At 42.9% G+C, this 21,672-nt stretch overlaps 1 protein-coding gene across 2 annotated transcripts in view; it reads right to left on the bottom strand.

The window, feature by feature from the left end:
- The window catches only part of ARID3B (AT-rich interaction domain 3B), a 53,951-nt gene extending 44,412 nt beyond the window's left edge, over positions 1–9,539 (bottom strand). For both annotated transcript variants that reach the window (XM_029239089.1, XM_029239090.1), the window contains exons 1-2: positions 9,454–9,539; positions 6,226–6,868 (exon numbers count right to left, since the gene is read on the bottom strand). In XM_029239089.1, the coding sequence (XP_029094922.1) occupies positions 6,226–6,789 (564 nt within the window). In that variant the 5' untranslated portion in view covers positions 6,790–6,868; positions 9,454–9,539. The remainder of the gene's footprint in view (positions 1–6,225; positions 6,869–9,453) is intronic.
- Positions 9,540–21,672: the final 12,133 nt, after the last annotated feature.

Below are 21,672 nucleotides of genomic sequence, written 5' to 3'. Positions count from 1 at the left end.
TTTACAATTAGAGCAACTGATGACAAACTTCGAGGGCATTAAAGTAGTGACATAATCTGATTTGGTTTTTAGAAGATCACTCTAGCTGCTGTGTGGAGAATGAGAATGGAGGAGGGAAGACACAGAAACTTGTTGATAGTTACAACAGTAGGTAAGAAGCGTGGGTCAAGTAGGTGATGGTGGAGAAGAGAAGTGGCAGGATTCTAGATATTTAGATGGGAGAACTGATAAGAATTGGTGATAAACTGGGCATTACCAGATGGAGTGACAGAGTAGGAGGTATACAAAGATAGTCAGCTCTAAGGTTTCTGATATGAATGACCAAGTGGGTAGAAATGCCCTTTACAGAGAAGGAAAATAGAGGAAATAATTGCGTGGGAGTAGGTTGGAAATTAAGAGTTACATGTATTAAACGTGAGGTGCCAGTAAAACATCTAAGTAAAACATCCCAAGAAGGTAGTTGGGAATATATCCATTGAACTCAGAATGGAAACATGGGCTCAAACAATGCACATTGAGTCAGTGGCTTGTGGATAGTACTTAAAGCCATGAAAGTAAAAGAAATTGCCCAGGGAAAGCATATAAAGAAGAGGGTTTAAAACTGAGCCCTGGGGAACTTGGAGTTCTAGAGGTTAGATAGAAGAAGAGAAAGAGGTTAAAGAAAATAAGCCAATGGAGAGGCTACAGAAAGGAAGAAACGGAAATGTTTCAAGGAGAGGTGTCTACTGAATTCAATACTACAGAGAAATCAAATGAGGTGAGAGCAGGCGGGGCTTGGAAACATGGTGATCACTAGGAGGCCTTACCAAGAGGAACTTCAGGGATATGGAAGAGAGAGAGGCCAGACTGAAGTGTGTTGAGGGTAAGCAGAAGGTGACAAAGTGGAGGTACGGAGTGCAAACGATTTCCGAGAGGCTTTGTTGTGGTAAGTGCGTGGATAGTCAGGACTACAGAACATGTTGGAAAGAGATGTGCAGTCAAGGGAAAATTTTTAAAAACTGATTTCTCGGGAATTTCCTGGCAGTCCAGTGGTTAGGACTCCACACTTTCACTGCAGAAGGTCCAGGTTTGATCCCTGGTCAGGGAACTAAGATCCCACAAGCCAAGTGTCATGGCCAAAAAAAATAAAATTAAAAAAATAAAAAGTGACTTCTCATTTCCTGGTAGCAATCAAATCAGGCAGATTTACTGGTTAAAAGGAGACTTTTTTTTTTAATTTGGGGATAGTAGAACATGTGTTAGTGTGGAATAAACTTCAGAAGAGAGTTCCAAGAGTCAGGGAAATGGGTTCACTGATGAAGCAGGCCCCTGAAAATTAGGAGGGGATGGGATCTGGGACACACATGGAGGGATTAGTCTTTGCTAAGAAAGATAAAGACCCAAGTTAAGTCCCTAATCATGTATTTATAAGAATTCAACATAAACAAAGCTTACTTCTACCTAAAGGAGAAATATCCCTATTTTAATATGGAAAGAAGCAGCTTCAAGAGTGCAATGGCTTTAACTCACATAATCCTGAAATGCTTCAGAGAACCCTAGAATACTAGAGTTTGGTCACAGTTCTAGAAAATTTGAAAAGGAGTTGCTTTAGAGCACTAAGATTTATGGAACATCTTACCCTACAAAGATAGTAAAAATTGAAAAATTACAGCTACAAAAAGTATTTAGGTGCTAATGACAATTCAACCTAATCTTTGCCTAATGGTATAAATTTTACAAAGATCTTTCACACTTATTTTCTTCTTCCATCTTTGTAATATCTTTAAAATTGCTCCCTGCGGATGGCAAGAGAGGATTATCATCCTCTGGGAGAGATGTATGCATGGGTTCAGAAAGGTAGGGTAGGACATCTGTGCCAAGCACTATAGCAAGCAAGTGGTGGAGTTAGGATCTAAATCCACATCTTTTGGCTCCAAAACCAATGCTGACTTAATAATTACATCTTTTACTACATAACAAGTTTGCTGAGTATTTATGCCTTGACCTTTTGGGGGTTAAAGTCTAGAAGGGCGACCGAGCGCTCTCACAAATCACCACTGACATCTTAGATATCATGGAACACCAGGCTGAAGAGCCACTGACAGAGCCAAATAAGAGAGCACAAGTTCTAGGTCCCAATCCTCCCCCAAGTGATGGACAGTCTGCTCACCCAGATGACGACAGAAGACACAAACTCAGCACGGATACTGAAAACAGAAGTGAAGAAAACTCAAGGTTGCCAAACACTTCAGTTTCCAGGACCAAAACACAAAGGAAGAGTCTAGGGCAGTGTCTGAAAGCACAGCATATGTTCTCGTTCTAATTACACAGTCTAAAGCAGGGTTTCTCAACCTTGGCGCTACTGACATTTGGGGGCCAGATAATTCTTTGTTGTGGGGGACTGTCCTGTGCATTGCAGGACGTTTAGTAGTATCCCTGGCCTCCACCCACGCGATGTCAGCAGTACAGCTCCACCTGCCCCAGTCATGACAACTAAACATATCTCTCGACTTTGCCAAACATCCCTTGGGAGAAGGAGGGGTTGGGGAGATCACCTCCAATTGAGAAACACTGATCTAGATGGATTCCACTATGAATATTGGAGCTAAGGCCATGCAAAGTGACCTACAAAGAAAGTGGAGAAAGCTCATGATCTTATTTATTTTCAGGTAATAGTCTGCACAATCCTTACTAAAAGCATCAAATGTTCCAAAGACATGCAGTGCATACCCAGAAAAGTAGGCCTAGCCCGAGAGACCACACCTCACTACTTAGAGGAACTCTTGGTAATGGATTCTGGAGACCAAGCAGTCAGTCAACCTTCCTCCTTCTCACACTCAGTAATCCAAGAGACCGCCAACATATACAGAAAATCAGACACACTCTCTGGCTCTCATATGCCCATTAAGCCATCATTCATCTTCCTTCCTATCCTATGGGAAGGAGTCTATGCCCTTCTGGAAAACTGGCTCCATTAATGGGCTCAAGACAGACAAAGCCTGCACTGCCTGAACTGCTCTCTTTCCAGAAGGACAGAAGACCACCCCTAACAGGCCAGCAACACCCCTAGCTGGTTGTATGTTGACAGGCTTCTACTGATCTCCCTTGAGAGAAGGGACACTCAGCTCTCTGCTGTCTTGTTTTACAATTACTTACTCTGCCCATCGAAATCTGATGGGTTTTAGAAGCTTGGCTCAATGGCATTATCCATCTTCCCATCGCTCTGGTGTCAGAGGATGCCACACTCTTTCTAACAATCCAGGCCTTGAGAAGCAAATTACTTTCTAAGAGTTTCTTCAAGGAGAAAACATGAAATAATTTTGACTTTACATGTTATAAGAATGTGATATCAGAAACAAAAGATAATCTGTGGAGCCCTTAAGCGTTCCAAATTTTGCTTTGCAGTTGGCAGATGCCCGCTGCGGCCCCCACACCAGCCCCAATCTTGTAAATACTTTTGAGTATTTCTGTTGATTTACCAAGCTATGTTAGCTATGCTGTAGACAAAATCAACTTCATCTTGGTGTATGAATATCTGAAACAAAACTCTGTTTTAAAATATCTGCAGCATAGCTCAGACTGGACAGTTGGGCTTTAACTGAGTCAGGACAGAGCAGAATTGTTGCAACCCAAGACTCAATCCCCCTTGAGTTCCCACACTGCCTCTGCTAAACCTAGCTGGTGAGCTCTTCAAGGGAGAAGCATGCCTTAGCCCCTGGAGCAGAGGCCTGGCCTAAAGAAGCCTCGATAAAAGTTTGTTATGTAAAAGAACAAAATGGACACCGTCACCCATTAATAAGATCTTTTTCTGCTCTCTGGAAGTTAACTGCATAAGAAACAAAAGACTTTGAATAATTTTTAAGAAAAGCTAGTCTCACAGTTTGTAGTAGTTTCTAAAGGCTCTCCGTTAGGATATATTTTTTTTAGTCCCCCTTCCAAAGCACAACTAAAACATTTAAAAAATCCCCAAGCACATTATTTACCACTGTTAGGAGAAGGATTAGATAAAGGAGGAGGGCACAGACCAAATCAATCTTGAAAAATTAAATTCAAAAGGAGAAAAGAAGGTACACATCTAAGGTTTAAAGTCATCGTTACCCAGTGACCCCCTAACCCAGCTCTTGATCTCCAAATCCAGGGGGAGGGTAAATTTAGGGTGCGAGATTAGGCCTCAGCTATGCTGGCATTTAAAAACATTCTGGCAGGTGCTCTGCCAGGCAGTCTATAATTAGTGAGTATGCCTCGGAAACTTAAAATGAACTCAAAGGGTTTCAGAAGCCAACAGCCAGCCTCCCAAGCACTGAGCTGTGTAGCCACGGGGCTGATGCTGTCTAGAACCAGTGTTGGGTGCCTGCATGGCGCACACGTGTGTGCACACACACGCCACTTCTGCAGAGTGTCTTTTTTCAAAGCTCTAATGGCTTGACCTCAACACCTGCTGCACTTCCTGAAGACAGACAGGCTCTGGAGCTCCACTTGTTCCTCGCACGAGGCTGTACTTTCTAGGAACGACCGCACACACGCAGAGGCTGGCCAGCTGCCAAGGCGGGGGCAGCCCAGCCACCTCGGGCCTGAACTTTCCCAGTGCTGTCAGGGCGGGATCCCACTAGGAGCTGACTCAGCGGCCAGCATGGAACTCTGCCAACCACACAGCAGTGCGGGGGCTGCCGGCAAGTCACAGATGTTTTGCTAAACCAAAGCAATCAGCCGGGAGGCGGATCTGGGCTGGCGGCCAGGCTGCTGCTGTCGGGGAAGCTGGCATTCTCTGATCCTAGTCCGAGCTCTGCCACTACCTCCCTGGTGATCTGAGGGAAAACCTCTGTGCATCTCAGCGTCTCCCCCGCTTCCGAGCATGTCTGTGTGGATGCAGCAGAGGATGGCACTGTTTGCATGAAAGAGCACCTGGAGCACTACTACCCACCACATGCTGGTTCTGTTAATCCTCACAACATCCTTGGAGGTAGGCTTCGTTATCTTGATTTCACAGAGGGCTCAAAGGAATTGAGCCCTACCAAAGGATCACAAGGGTAATAGATGGAAGAGATGGGATTTGAACCCCACCTTGCTGGCTCTGGGATCTACTACAAACACTGCTACTGTGAAACTCAGATCAACTGCATAGGCAGGGCGCCTTGATAGAAAGATGCTGAGTTTTCAGTTTGCAAAGGACCTTTCTCATATGACTTCTCGGATGCCCTGTGTAAATCCATAGCCCTTCACAACTAATTTCTCAACAGCACCACTGGACCACATGGAGTGTATGTGCTTATGGGGAGTACCCAAATATTACCGGCTTTATTATGAACTCCCTGCCTAATCACCAACAAGTCACTTAGCCTGGAAGAACTGATCATCAGTCCCATTCTTTGGGTGAAGAAAAGCGGCATGGCAAGTCAGAAACACAAGAAGAATTAGAAGGCAAAGAGCACAGATTCCTTAGGCTCTACCCCCTAGGATAATTCATTAGGACCCTGGAATCTATATTTTTAAAAACTCCTAGATGACTCTGATGCTCTGCCATGTTTGGGAATCACTGAAGCTTGCCTTGGCTCAAAAGGGAATTGTGAGGGATTCCCTGGAGGTCTAGTGGTTAGGAGTCTGCACTTTCACTGCCTGGGTTCAATCCCTGGTCAGGGAACTAAGATCCTGCAAGCCGCACAGCACAGCAAAAAAAAAGTAAAAAAATAAAAAGGGAATTGTGAGGTCTACCCTGCCCTGTTTCAAAGGAGGTGATATAAGGGTGAAATGAAATCATGTCTAAAGACTCTTTGCTGGAAAATATACACAACGCAAAAGGTTCTCATCAGTTATGTTTAGGAGCAAAACAACAAAACTGACCTTAAAAAGCATGATCCTGGGTTAGCCTGGAGCTAAGACACTGTGTTAGGCAAGACTGTTCTCTTATCAAACTACTATTAGAAAAACTGAAATTAGAGCCACACATCTCATTTTTAGATATCCCTCATAACACTGTTGCAACCTCATTCTTCCTTTAAACAAAAGAAGACTGTACTTGGTCTTCCATATTAAACTTGGAACAATCTATATTAGGAGTAACTTACACATTTCACTGCTCTAATCAAGAAAACAACTATGAGGAAAAAACTCAGTCTATTCACGTCTAGGCTGCTGGTCACTGAAGTAGGCTGAGAAGGCACAGACTGGCACAGACCCTGGCAGTCCAGTACCTCTCCCTGGCTAGTCTTTAGGGAGAACAAATAATGCCCCCATACCAGAAAGACTGACCTGCTTGAGCTGCTCATCCAGATTCCAGCCCGGCTGCCCTGCTGTGGAGACTGAAGCTGAGGCCTTAGGAGCATCTTTGGTATGGTCTTCTTTAGCTTGCTGTCCATGTGGTGGGAGCTCTGGTGCTGGAAGCAGCAGACCAGATACGGGTGCGGCTCTGGGGTCTTGGCGAGCCACCTTCTGCACGTGAAAATATTTGGAAGCAGCCTGGGTCTCTTTCTCAGCCACCTCTGCAACTTCATCAACCCCATCCTCATCTTCCAAACCTCCTTCCTCTTCCTCAGGCTCTGAGTTCACCTTGCTCCGTTCAAACACTCGGGCCACTCCTGGGGCTGGTGGAACTCTGGCTAAGGGACCCAGGGCAGGGCTGCCAGAAGGCCTCCCAGGTGTGGCAGAAAGGTGAGTCTGCTGTGTGACCAGCTTCTGGGCATACAAGAACGGGGTTTCTCTCATCTGCTGAACCTGCTTCTCTCTGGCATCCATCTGCAGAGGAGCCAGGTGTGGTGGCGGCGGCGGTGGCGGCGGCGGCGGCGGCTGCTTCTGCTGAGGCTGCAGTGGCTCCATCACTGCCTCAAGCTTCACCCACCGATTGGCATGGCTCTGAACCTGGGCACAGCCCGGCAGGCACACTGGGTGTAAACCTCTAAGTGATTAATAGAAACCACAAAGAAGGAGAAAAGAAAAAGGAAAAAAAAAACCAACAATGTAAAGCAGGTATAAAAAGGTTTTCTTTTCTCCAGTAAAGGGTATGAGTTCTGAGCATTAAACATATGCCCGTAAACCTGAGTTTTAAGATGAGTAAGTGGTGGGAGTTTGAGGTGGGGATAGGGCAGGGTAGGGGGTGGTGGGAGTTGGGTAAGGAAAAGTATGCAGAAGAGGAACAGGATTTTAGAGGAGAAATACAGGATGAATCGCAGCTGCGGTGGACTACTGTGGGTTTAAAACGAAGTAAATCCAGATGACATTGAGTCTGCAAACATCTGTGTTCTGATCTCTCTTCCTCAACATTATCAAACATTAATCTGTTTATTACTGAAAAAGCAACTGGGTTTACACTGTACAGAGGTTGCGACTATGAAAACCATAATTAAAAAAAAGGGAAAGAAGGGCCTGCCTACAAGAAAGAGAATATTGCTTAGGTCCCCAGGCCCATCAGAGAAAGGTATTACCATCTAAGCAAGACACAGAGCTATCAGGCAGACGGCAAGATTTCTCTCATAGAAAAGCAGAACCTAGCAAACTGCTCTTAGGTTTAAACTTTTAAAATTCCCCAGATCAAACTGCCAAGCCTGCTTTTTGAGTGGGCTGAGCCAATGCTAACCAGACATTATAGCCTCAAAAAGAATCCAATTTCAACAACATGAGAGAAAGAAACACACAAGGAGGCAAGAGTTTCAAATTGCAATGGGCACTCAAAAAACAAACGGGGAATTCCTCTGGAGATTTTTAAGGTAATTAATTGGAAACAGGTATCAATATTGTGTAAAGGAGGCAAAGCTTCTTTTTTATAAACAGCCTAGTAAATCTCTTCACATCCCCTTTCTTTCTGATTCACTTCTATGACATTCTATGACGAATACAAAAAGAAAAGGCTTTCAGGCCAAAAGTATTCTGGGGGCAGGTTTATCAGCATTCTTACCAATCAGTCTCCAAACACACACCCCTTTCACACCCTCTCCTCCTCTAACCAACCCCCCTTCCCTTCCTCCTTTCCAGGCCCCCATCCCCAGCAAACCTCACTTGAGTTATGCTTCCTCAGCAAGTCTCCATAACTGAATGGATTACTATGCATGGGCAAATTTTAGGTTAACAGGACTTGCAACATGGCGTACAACGTTGTCATCACATGAAAGAAGAAGCTGTACTGCACAGGTTGGGACTTGATATTTGCGTTGTTCCACTGTTTTAGGACTGGGTAGAAAAATTAAAAAAAAAAAACCCAAAAACTTAAATATCTAGGTATCTTCAAAAATTCATGGGGAAGTAATCACACTCCTAGCAATAAAAACTGTTTGGATTTAGGCATTTTTTAAAAACCGGGTTAGAGAAAAAAGGTAGGACTTTTAAAGTTAGGCAAAAAAGTAGAAATTTTAAAATTCTCATTTTCTGTTTAATCTTAGAAGCACTGCTTTTGTCTTTTGCATTCTGTGAAAGATTCAAATTCCAATTTGCCTCTTACTCCCTTTACTTCCTCTCTTGGCACTTTAGAAAGTGAGTTATGCCGGAAGCAATACTTTCATTCTGCTATAGCCCTTTTTATAGTGTAACAAAGCATGCAAAGATTTACACCCATATTAAATCCAGTTGCCAAAAGTGTTCATTTAAAATAAAAACAATTTGCATCAAAGAAAAGTAAACCAAAGAATAAAGAAAATAATTCGGTGGTCATTTTAATTCTCCTTACAACATTATAACATCAATCAATCACAAGCGGGATAATTTTTCATGCAAGTCCTGCCAGTCATTGAACAACTGCTTCTCATCTTGTGGCACCATCTTCTCTGTATGCTGTCCCCAGCAGAGGGGGTGGTGTCTCACAGCCTCTTTAGTTAAGACTGAGATGACTCAGTTCTACAACTCGATACACACACCCTCCCCCAAAGAGCCTATCTTTCCCCTGTCCCTAAGCAGCTAGTTGATCCAAACAACAATACCACCTGCCTACTTTTAGAAAACTTGGGTCTCAGAAATCTAAATCCACTCCATCTTTTCACACGGCTCCCTCCCTCATTTCTCCTAAAGTTCCCGAACCTCTAAGCCCGGCGCAACGGACTCCTTGCAGCTTTGAAGCCGGCCTCGCCCACCATTCCCTCTACCTTCGCTGCCGGACCCCTCTGGCCTCAGCCCCCTTTAAGCCCCACACCTCCACCCCCCGCCATTCTTTATACCCCCACAACCCAACTCTATCACTTTTACCTCTACTGAGCCCTCCCAGCCAATCCGCCGGCTCTTCTTAGATTGTCCCAACCCCACCTATTCTAGCCCTCTCGGTTCCCAGGGGCCCCTCACTCTTCCCATCCCTTTATCTCATATCACCCTAATGGGCGAGGGCGCCTCCGGGCTCCTCCCAGCGCTCTCACTTTTCCTCCTTGGCCCCCGTGCTCCACTGGCCCGCGTCTTCACGTCTTCCCCTACACACCTGCCTCTCCTCCTACTACGCCGTCCCCTCCACCTGCCACAGCCCTCGCTCCCGCCAAGGCTGAGGGAGCTGGGCACCGCGCGGCTTACCTGTACGGGGCGCTCCGGATCCGCCAGCGGTGAAAGAGGCAGCCACTCAGGCCCCGGCGCGGCAGCTGCGTTTCGGACTTCTCCGCAGCCGGGGGCCACAGCCGGGGCGGGGCCCGCACCGGAAGCGGCGCCGCGGGGCCGGGTTGCCGGCCCGGGGCGGGAAGGGGGCGGGGTCACACGCTATGGGGCGGGGCCTGAGGCCGGAAACGGCCAAAAAGGGAACGAGGGGCGGGGTCGGGCGGAAGTGACTTCTAGGGAAAGCCCCGCCCAACTGAGTCGTGGGCGGAAGTGAGTAGAAGCTGGCGGAAGCTTCCGCCAATGGGGAAGCGCAGACATGGAGGAGTTCCGGTGTGAGTACTTCCGCGGGGAGTTGAAAAGAGCCGGTGTGCTTACACTCTTTTCTGAGTGTTTTCTAGTTGGGGAGGTTGGTGTAGCGTGGGCGGGCGGTAGGTTGGGAGGAAGGTAAATAAAGGACAAGGAGTGTCAGGGTTTTCTGCTGCTTCGGTCGCCTCCCCAACCTCCTACCTTCAAACCGATCTTCCTCTGAGATTCCCGCTTCCAGATCAGCTTTTCTCTGTTCTCTGAGGATGCTGCGTCCCCTGGAGCTCCCTCACATGGGTTAGTATTCTCGCTTCCCAGGTTCCAAAAGTGGGGGCAAGGTGCCATATACTGTCACCTCTTGTAAAAGCCCTTCTCTGACGCTTACTTGTAAGACTTTGCCGCCCATTTAACCGCCTCTGTAGAGATGATCTGCTAATATGTGCATTCAGGTTCTTGTCTTACTTTCTCTTCTCTAACCATCTTCCATCTTGATAAATTCAGAGTCACTGTGGACAACTCATTTAACATGCAGGCCTCATCCCTTACATCAACCTCCCAATCCCAGTCAAAAACCTGGACCTTGTCCCTAGAAACCCTATCTTGTTATGAATCAGTAGTTTGAACATCCCTCTGTCCAACTACAGCCTGATAACCTTTAGCTTGACTGCTTAAGAACTTCACCATAACTGTCTTTTTTACTTTATCAGAACCTCCAGTCTGTTGAAAGCTTCTACTTAATTCTCATTCTTCAGTTCCCTCCTTATCCATCTTAGATTCAATGGTACATCATTACAATCCCCCTCTTACTTACTCTTAAGCCTGCCCCAACACTCCTCTTTTCCCCAACTATGTCCTCCACCCCGGGTGGACTAACATGCTTCTCAATGCCTGTACCTTGTCATAGTAAATTGTCCTGCTGAATAGATTGGCATCACTAAATATAATAATGTTAGCCTTAAATGGGCTTTGAACAGTGTCTGGAAATCTCATTATATTTTTCTAGTTAACCTGCTCTCCACTATCGGCAAGTCTCTAATCCCCTATGCTTCCCGTACCCCTTCCCCTGATTATCTTACTGTATAAGTAATAGAAAATGTAGAATGCCCTAAAATCTAGAAATCTACATATGTTCCCATCTGTCCTTTCCTCCTATAAGTTACTCAGTCAAAACTATTCATTGAGGGACTTCGCTGGCAGTCCAGTGGTTAAGAATCCATGCTTCCACTGCAGAGGGCACGGGTTCCATCCCTGGTCGGGGAACTAAGATCCTTCATGCTGTGCGGTGCGGCCAAAAAAAAAAAATTCATTGAACTCCCACTGTATGCCAGATGAGGCACTCATGTACTCACCTAGGTGCTTGTTCAGCAATAAACAAAAACATTCCTTGTCTTCAAGGATCTTCCTAATGTGGGGAGACAGAAAAACAATACATATATATTTGTTTTTATACATATGTATATATATATGTATTCTAAGAAGAACAAAGCAGGGTAAGGGTTAGACATTGGTCTCAGGTGGCTGCCATTTTAGACATTAGTCAGAGAAAGACTCATTGATAAGGGACACTTAAGCAGAAACTGGAACTGACTTGATGGGGGTAAGCCATGTGGATAACTAGGGAAAGCATGTTCCAGACAGAGGAGACAGCAAATTCAAATGCTCTGAGGCAGGAGCGTGCTTGACATGCTATAGAATTAGCAAGGAGACCACTATAGCTGATACAGAGTGAGTGGGGGGAGAGTGGTAGGAGATGACATCAGAGAGGTAGCCAGGGGCCCAGTCATGTGGGACTTTGTAGGCCATGGTGGCAACTTCGGATCATTACCACTTAAACCACTGAAGAGTTTTGAGCACAAGACTAACTTGATCAGATTTGTCTCTAAAAGTTTCATTTGCGGGAATTCCCTGGCAGTCCAGTGGTTAGGGCTCAGAGCTTCCACTGCAGGGGGGATGGGTTTGATCCCTGGTTGGGGAACTAAGATCCCGCATGCCACATGGCCAAAAATAAATAAATGAAAAAATAAAAGTTTCATTCTAGCTGTCGTACGGAGAATAGACAATGAGGGTAGCGAAGTAAGAGTGGAAGCACTAGTCCTGGCAGAAGGTGATGGTGGCCTGAACTAGATGACAGCATTGGAGGTGGGAAGAACTGGTCAGATTTCGGGTGTATTTTGAAAGTAAAGCCACAGGATTTACTAATGGATTATGTATAGGTTAGAGAAGAGAGTCAAGGGTGATCAAGGTTTTTGCCCCAAGTAACTGGTAGAATAGTGATATCACTACTACCTGGGGAATTCTATCAGAAGCTGACCCCAATGGAATACTACTTAGCAATAAAAAGGAAAGAAGTATTGATACACCCAACAACTTGGCGTTATAACAACATAACAATAAAGGCATTATGCTGAATGAAGGAAGCTAGTCTCAAAATGAAAATCTTGAAAATATTAAAACTATAGTGATGGAGAATAAGTGGTTGCCAGGAATTAGGGATGGAGGAGTGACTATAAAGGGATAGCAAAAAGAAGGGTTTTGGGGTGATGGAACTCTTCTGTATTCTGACTGTGGTGGTAGTTACATGAGTCTATACACGTGTTAAAATCCATAGAACTGTATAAGAAAAATACAGTCAATTGTATTGTATGATAATTTTTTTAAACCAAACTTTCCATGCATGCTTAAGTTTCCTTTCCCAATTCTCAGGGTTCTCCCTTTAACCTCTTGCAGTATTGGATCCTTCCATCAGTTTCAACCATCTTTTGCTTTGAAAAAAACAAAACAAAAAAAAAAAACCCTTTCCTTTGACCCCATATTCTGTGACTAAAGCCTTATCTCAAGATTCCCCTTCCTGGCAAAGCTTCTAGAATTACTGCCCTCATTGCAGCCCAAGTGATCTTATCTCTCTCCTTAAAATGCTCTATGGCTTCCCATTACTCTTGGGATCAAGACCTAAATTCCATCATGTGGCCTGCAGAGCCCTAGCCTCTGCCTACCTCTTTGGTTTTATTTCCTTGCCTCACATGTAGTAGAGGACCCAAGAGGGCAGCCTTACTAGATAACCTCAGTAGTTGAAACAGAAACACCTCCCTCCCCTTTCATAGTAATGTGTTTAAATCCTGAGATATTCACCCATTCTGGTTACAAGGAATATCATTTAATCTCGCTACTTTGGCTTCCAAGGTGTGGTACATTGAACAGAATAGCCATAGTATTTTCAGCTTCTCCCATCGAGAGGTGGAGTCTGTTTCTCCATTTTATGAATCTAGGCTTGGCTATGTGACTTGCTTTGTTTTATGGGATATTAGCAGTCTTCTGATACTAGAAGTCTTAAAAAGTGCTTACAATTATAGCTTGCTCTCTCTTGCTGCTGAGAACTCTTCCATCACCTTGTGAAAAACTGGCTAACCTGATGAATGATGAAAGACATGTGGTCATCACCCCAACTGACATCTAAGCAACTGCCAGACGTATGAGTGTGGCTCCATAGACCAACTAGCCTGCCAACCATCAGACATGTGAGCCAGGCCATTGTAGACCACCTGGGCCCAGCTTTGTTGGTCTAGACCAGAAGAAGCCCATCGACAAACCCATAGACCAGTGAAAAATTAGGTTTATTGTTTTAAAGTTAAACCAGTAAGTTTTGAGGTGGTTTGTTTTGCAATAAAACATAACTGATACCCAAGGCATTTCTTTGCATCTATCAGGTTGGATTTACTTGGTGTAATTCTTAGAGCTGAAGAAGAGAGTCACCGTGTATCTTCTTCACATAGCTGGCCCATGTTACCTTAGGTTCTCCCATCACATTTCTTAGTGTTTTGCTTAAATATAGCAGGGATAATCTTACATCATGTCTCTTTTATTTCAACTGTTCGATAAAGGTGATATCATGGTTTTCATTGCATGGTTTTGCATGGTTTTCATTGATTTTATTTCTCTTGTTAAAAATAAAAGTTGAATTGTATAAATATTGGGTATCATTTGTATGTATGTTTTGTTATAAATTTAGTCTTAAATAGTACAGGGCATAAAAGCTAAGAAACAACAGGTAAATGGCCATATTATAGAATAATAGTGTAATTAGTAATAATTAATGAAGAGAAAATGCCTTTATGTGTTTATGATAAGCAATGTTAATTATTGATGTAATTGTGTCCGTCTTAAAGAGATCTGGTGTTTTCACATGAATGGATGTCAGTTTGGGGACTTGAAACGTATAAAATGTTTTCCCATTGAAATTAACAGTGATTACGTTTTCGACTTGCATTGGCCCTACAAGAGGTTTTTCAGGTAAGGCAGAAGGGCAGTGAGGCAGTTACTATACATTTTACTGTAATAGGAAATTAAAATGTAACAGATAGATTAAGGTTCTTCTTGTTCTGAGATCAAGGTATAGCCTCAGGAACCTCAATTAACACATGTAAAGCCTCTGATGAGTAAATGGTATTAACTGTGTGTAAGGAAAGAATGTGACAGTCCAAGGCCAGGGGGCTGAAGGCAGGTATATCCAGTCCACACACTCATGAGGGGACCTTGCTGTTGTGGTGGTGGAGGTACCAGTAACGTTACCTGCAGCCTGATTGGGCTTCCAATGTGTTTTCCTACAGAGGGACATATGCCCATCAGGCTGACTCCTGGGTCCTTTATTTCACAGAACTGTTTGTATTTTTGTTGTTGTTCATCTTTTAAACCAGATAGGTTGGTATTTGGTGTCTGATGTCTCGAGTTGTGATGTGTCAGCCTCCACAAGCCAGGCAACGCTGAGGAACTGCCAGCATCTAGTTATTGAGGACTCCTGGCGGGGGGCAGCCAGCCTTCCCCTTCAGGAAGCAGCTCTCTTGCCACATTCCCTTTCAGCCTGCTCTCACCACGAAGGTCCTTTCCAACCCTGTGATTCTGGGATTTGCCAACATTTTGGTGAACTGGACTATGTTGTTCTTTCCCTCACCGGGGAATAGAAGAGGTCAGACCACTAAGGCAATTGGTTCATCTTTGAAAACATTGGATCATTTCGCTCTTGTTGACACTGAATTGAAAGCTGTCTTTGCAAAGCTCCACCCAGATTTCTGTGGTGGCCCTGGCACTCAGCAGTCCTGTAGACTTGCAGAGCAAAAGGGAACAGGAGGCCATTCAAGCCATCTGTCCTAGAACGAAACATCTGGTCTCAGGTCTGTGCCTCTCGTCAGGGCTCTTTGGGAGCCATGTGGCCCCCCATCCGACAGAGCTGTTATAAACCAGACACCATCAAGTGCTGGTGAGACTAAGAGGAGAGGGTGCCCAAGCTGAAGTTGGCAGGCCAGTGAGGCTGGTTGGCTGGGAGAATTGTGGGTCCAACTGGTTCCTGTAAATGTGTCCACAGACACCTACACATGCCCGGGGGCTTTAATCCATCAAAAATCTTTACTCCCAAGCACCTGCACTGAAGGTTGAGTTCTCAAGAATAGTAATATACATTTTTCTATTGTCGAGGTTGGCCAGGACTCTTGTCCTTTCCATGTTAAAAGAAAAAAAATGAAGACAAGTGTACAGATGTTATGGAGGAGACTAGGCAAGGATCTTGGAAACATGAGCTCAGAAGATGCAAGGTATACTGAAGAAACTTCAGTGGAAAAGAAATTTCCCAAATATAGGGAGGGGAGCACTTGCTTTTGTGATGTTTGGGCACCGGGTTCATCATGTCTTTATTGCTCCCACACAGCACGTGCACCACAGCTGTGTTTCTGTTGCAAGCTTAATGCTAGTTAATCCTGAATCTGAGCCAAAGGAAACCAAGTATAGTTTAATGGGAGTTCCTGACATTTTATTAAGGTGAAATATATTCAGTGCCAGAGAAGTTGAAAAGGTTGTCTGTTCTCCATGCCTTCATTTGCTACTTTATGGCAAGAGCACATGTTGAAGGCTTTGATGGATTCAAACCAATCTTAACACAGGTTCTTAACTCTGCTGCAATTTCAGGGAATAGGAGATAACCCCATTTGGGAATCTGTTTCAGAAACTTCGTCTTAAAGAACTGAGCTCGGTTTTCAGTCTCTCCACTTAAAGTGAAAGTTTGATTTTATAATGCTTATAACTGCACTGAGATTAGGTTGGAAGAGAATAGAGTGGTTATAAAATTGTTAGTTTTACGAAAACTGATTTACTAATAATGTCCTCCTGACCAATTCCCTTTCATGCCTCCTCCTACCTTCACAATAAATAGGGCAAAATACTTAGCTTAACACTGTGGTCATCAAGCAACCAGTCATTTCCTAATATGGACAGTTGAACCCTCCAGTTTCACTTCTGGAATTCAAGTGCTAGGAGAATGGCATTTACGTTTGTGTATGTTTTCTGTAGCTACTTCCCTCTCACTCCCCAACTCAATGAAGCCTCTGTGTTGTTTGCTTTAACATTAATTATGGCATCTGCAATGACTGAATTTCCTGAACCTGCAATATAGAATCAGCCTGGACCCAATACAATCTAACCCTGACAGTTTGATACAAAATTCAAATGAATAGTCACAAGATTTGAGGGCTCTCTCCTCAATAAAAATGAATCATCCCCCACCCCCCAAATTACAGTCTTTAAAAAGAGTGAAGTCAGTACATTTCTACTGACATAGGAAGTTGTCAGTTGTAGAATTTAAAAAGAGACTAGCAAGTTACAGAAAAGTATGTAAAATAAAATCATTTTGAAAAAAAAAATGATGTAATCTTTTAAAAAACAATTTCCCATCTCAACAATAAAGATAGTTATGATACATGTCCTAACCTTAGACTCAGGTTTAATTTTTGCTTTCTTTGGTAATTAGAAAAAAATTGTACATTAAGGAAAATTCTACAGTGCTTATTAACTGATGGTTATCATGGGCTAAGCACTTCACTTACATTATCATTTAATCCTCAAAATAACCCCCATTTTACTGGTGAGAAAACTAATGCTTATAGTAGTTAAGCAGCTTGCCCAAGGTTAAGTTACATGTTACACGTAGCAGAGCTGGGATTTGAACCCAGGGCTGTCTGACTGTAATTCGTGCTGCTAACCACCGTGCTATATTCCTCCCATCAATGTAAGTATTTGAATTTGTAACCATTTGAATTTTACAATAGTAGGCCACAGAGAATCAATATGGTCAAATATTAGCTTTGTAATTTGTCTAAAAGAAACTAAGTAAAGTCCTAATTCAGAGAGTAAAACCAGACACTGCTGGACCTGAAGCTGAACTCTGCCTTGCATTTGCAGAGTACCAGCTGAAAGAACTGCAACATAGAGCACTAGCTATAGATTAAAAAAAGCCTAGATGTCCATTAGTAGGGAACTGGTTAGGTAACATTGTACTTAAGCTGTCAAAAAGCAAAAAGGAAAGAATATAAAAATGAAGTTTTTAATGTACTAATATGGAACACTTTCCAAGACATTAAATGAAAAAAGCAAGGCTCGTTACAGGATGCTTAGTTTGATACTATTAATAATTATGTTTAAAGAGGATGCATATATATAATCATTATGTTGAACAAGCATGACTCATGGGGTGTATATCAGTTAATGCAGGCTAAACTACTGCAACAAATAGATCCAAAACACGACTCAGCAAAATAGTTTATTTCTTGCTCACCTAATAGCCCTGGACAGATATTCAGGTCAGGGAGGAAGCTTTCCTACATTGCTGTCATTCAGGGTCCTTGGATCTGTTCATCTTGTGGTCTACCATCCCCAGAAAGTGGTAGATATGGCTTCCACTCACATTACATTGGAGAAAATTTGGCCATATGGCTACATCCAAATTGAATGGGAATATGGGAAACTACTCTAGTAGTCCCAGAGACTAATAGCTTTCGGTAGACAGACAAGGTCTCTGTAACAGTCAGCCTCTCTGGTCACCAAATATATTCACCCTTCCCCCAAGGGAGAAGACAAAAGTCCCATTCAATTATTGAATTTCATATCAATATCTGGATCACAGTCTTTTCTAATTAGCCTGGATGAAACACATGAAAAGATGCTCAATCATTAAGGAAATGCAAATCAAAACCACCATGAGTTTAATAGTTAAAAAAAAAAACCCACACTGAGGTATCACCTCATACCTGTCAGAATAGGTATTATCAAAAGACAACTAACACAACATTGTAAATCAACCATATCTGTTCAGGACTATTAGGTGAACGAGAAATAAACTATTTTGCTGAGTGTGTTTTGGATCTAGTTGTCTATATCTATCTATCTATCTATCTATCTATCTATCTATATATATATATCTCCCACATACACACACACAATGTAATGTTAGTCGGCCTAAAAAATAATGAAATCTTGCCGTTTGTAACAGCATGAATGGACTTAGAGGGTATAGTGCTAAGTGAAATAAGTCAGAGGAAGACAAATACTTATATATGGAATCTAAAAAAAAACACAACAAATGAACAAACAACAAAATGGAAACAGACTCATAGATACTGAGAGCAAACAGGTGGTTGCCGGGGGGTGGGGTGGGGGGAATAAATGAAATGGGTGGTGAGATTAAGAGGTACAATCTTTCAGTTACAAAATAAATGAGTCACAGAGATAAAATGAACAGCATGGAGAGTATAGTCAATAATTATGTAATATCTTTGCATGGTGACAGATAGTAACTAGACTTATTGTGGTGATCATCTCGTAATGTATAGAAATATCAAATCACCATGTTGTGCACCTGGAACTAACACAGTGTTGTAGGTCAATTATACTTCAATGAAAACAGAAAGTTAAATGGGGGCGGGTAAAAAAAGACACCCTTTCTGGGCGGTGAAGGAAGTTCTCAGATTAGACCCAATTTTGCTCTTGAAGAAGAATTCTCTTGTCATTGTTTTCCTTCTACCCTGGTTCTGCCCTCTGGCAAGTCCTCCCTCAGCCACTTTTCTCCCTGGCTGTACGTGAAGTGGGAGCATGCCTTCCTTGGGGACTATACAGCTTTGACAGCCTGCTTCCTGATGGTGCAGGGTTGGAGACCCAAGTGTTGTTTTATGGCTTTACTTATTTATTCAGGCCAGGCTTGTGGGGTTTTTTGGCAATACAGTTCCCTCAGAAACTTCAGATCTATTTGCTTTGAAGCAACTTATATTCCCAAAGTTCTCTCAGACAGGTTTTAACATTATCAAAAAAGTGAGAGAAACTTCAAAAAATTTCAGAAGGTAACAACCTGGTCTATACTCCTTGTCTTATTACCATAACTTAGGTCAAGAAGAGGATCTTGGGACTTCTCTGGTGGTCCAGTGAGTAAGACTCTGCGCTCCCAATGCAGGGGGCCTGGGTTCTATCCTGGTCGGGGAACTAGATCCCGCATGCATGCTGCAACTAAGAAGCCTGCATGCCGCAACTAAAAAAAAAAAAAAAAAAAGAAAGATCCCACATGCTAAAACTAAAGATCCCGCATGCCTCAGCAAAGATCCCGAGTGCCACAACTAAGACCCAGCGCAACCAAAATAAAAATAAATAAATAAATATTTTTTTAAAAAAGAAGAAGATCTTATCTGGCGGTTTAATCTGTGAAAATGTGAATTATGACTTTGGTGAACTTTCCAGTCCCTCCTTATTCTACTAGTTGTCTATTTATGTTGCAGTCGTATTCTATGCAGTTGGTGTCGGAATTAAACTCTACTATGTGGTGGTTGCCTCATCAGATAGTGCAACAGATGATCCTGCATCAAAAACAAAATGAAATTATGATCACTACAACCACCATTTCACCCAGCAGGGAAAACCAAAACCATATCTAACCTAGATAGATTAGATCTAGAATTCTAGACTGGGGGTCAGCAAACTATGACCTGTGGATCAAGTCTGGCCAACCACCTGTTTTTGTAAATAAAGTTTTATTTGAACATGACCACACTTATTTGTTTACATATTGTCCATGATGCTTCTGTGCTATAACAGCAGAGCTGAGTACCTGCAACAGAGACCGGATGGCTTGCAAAGCCTAAAATATTTACCTTCTGGTCCTTTGCAGGAAAAATAATTGCCCATTCTTTTTTTCTGATTTTTAATAAAATGTGTCCTATCATATCTGTGCACATATTATTTTAACATTCTTTTTTAATATATTTTTTAAAATTGAAGTATAGTTGATTTACAATGTGTTAGCTTCAGGTGTACAGCACAGTGATTCAGTTATACATATATATATGTATATTCTTTTTCAGATTCTTTTCTCTTATCAGTTTTACAAAATATTGAGTATAGTTCCCTGTGCTATACAGTAAGTCATTGTTGGTTATCTATTTTATATATAGTAGTGTGTGTATGTTAATCCCAACCTCTTAATATATCACTCCCCACCCCCCTTTCCCTTGGGTAACCATACTTTTGTTTTCTATGTCTGTGAATCTCTTTCCGTTTTGTAAATAAGTTCATTTGTACCTTTTTAAAAAATTGCCCATTCTTGTTCTACACAATATTTAATAGCCTCTTCCATGATCTGTCAATGAGGACCAAAAGGGAGATGAGACTGGAAAATTCCACTCTTTACACTACAAAGCTACAGTAATCAAAACAGTATGGGGCTTTCCTGGTGGCTCAGTGGTTAAGAATACGCCTGCCAATACAGGGGATACGGGTTCGAGCCCTGGTGCGGGAAGATCCCACATGCCGCGGAGCAACTAAGCCCGTGCGCCACGACTACTGAGCCTGCGCTCTACAGCCCATGAGCCACAACTACTGAGTCCACGTGCCACAACTACTGAAGCCCGTGTGCCTAGTGCCTGTGCTCCTCAACAAAAGCCACCTCAATGAGAAGCCTGTGCACCACAATGAAGAGTAGCCCCTGCTCGCCACAACTAGAGAAAGCTCGCACAGCAACAAAGACCCAACGCAGCCAAAAATAAATAAATAAAATTAAAAAAACAAAAACAAAAAAAAGCAGTATGGTACTGGCACAAAAGCAGAAATATAGATCAATGGAACAGGATAGAAAGTCCAGAGATAAACCCACGAACCTATGGTTACCTAATCTATGACAAAGAAGGCAAGAATATGCAATGGAGAAAAGACCATCTCTTAAGCGGTGCTGGGAAAACTGGGCAGCTACATGTAAACGAATGAAATTAGAACACTCCCTAACACCATACATAAAAATAAACTCAAAATAGATTAAAGGCCTAAATGTAAGGCCGGATACTATTAAAGTCTTAGAGGAAAACACAGGCAGAACACTCTTTGACATAAATCATAGCAAGATCTTTTTCAATCTACCTCCTAGAGTAATGAAAATAAAACCAAAACTAAACAAGTGGGAACTAATTAAAAGCTTTTGCACAGCAAACGAAACCATAAGCAAAACGAAAGGACAACACTCAGAATGGGAGAAAATATTTGCAAACGAAGCAACCAACAAGGGATTAATCTCCAAAATATATGAAGAGCTCATGCAGCTCAATATCAAAAAAAAAAAAAGAAAGGAAAGAAACCCAATCAAAAAATAGGCAGAAGATCTAAATAGGCGTTTCTCCAAAGAAGACGTACAGATGGCTAAAAAGCACAAGAAAAGATGCTCAACATCACTAATTACTAGAGAAATGCAAATCAAAACTGCAATGAGGGGCTTCCCTGGTGGCGCAGCGGTTAAGAATCCACCTGCCAATGCAGGGGACATTGGTTCAAGCCCTGGCGCGGGAAGATCCCACATGCTGCGGAGCAAATAAGCCCGCAAGCCACAACTACTGAAGCCCGTGCGCCTAGAGCCCGTGCTCCGCAGCTAGAGAAGCCACTGCAGTGAGAAGCCTGCACATCACAACAAAGAGCAGTCCCCGCGAGCCGCAACTAGAGAAAAGCCCACACACAGCAGCAAAGACCCAATGCAGTCAAAACTAAAGTAAATAAATTTATTTTAAAAAACACCTGCAAAAAAAACCAAAAACAAACAAACAAACAAAAAAAACA

This window comes from Monodon monoceros, unplaced genomic scaffold (assembly GCF_005190385.1).
Source record: "Monodon monoceros isolate NGI ecotype Baffin Bay Population unplaced genomic scaffold, NGI_Narwhal_1 Super_Scaffold_21, whole genome shotgun sequence".
NCBI lineage: Eukaryota > Metazoa > Chordata > Mammalia > Artiodactyla > Monodontidae > Monodon > Monodon monoceros.
The sequence above is the reverse complement of the archived record's forward strand: the minus strand, read 5'-3'. Positions and strand labels throughout refer to the sequence as shown.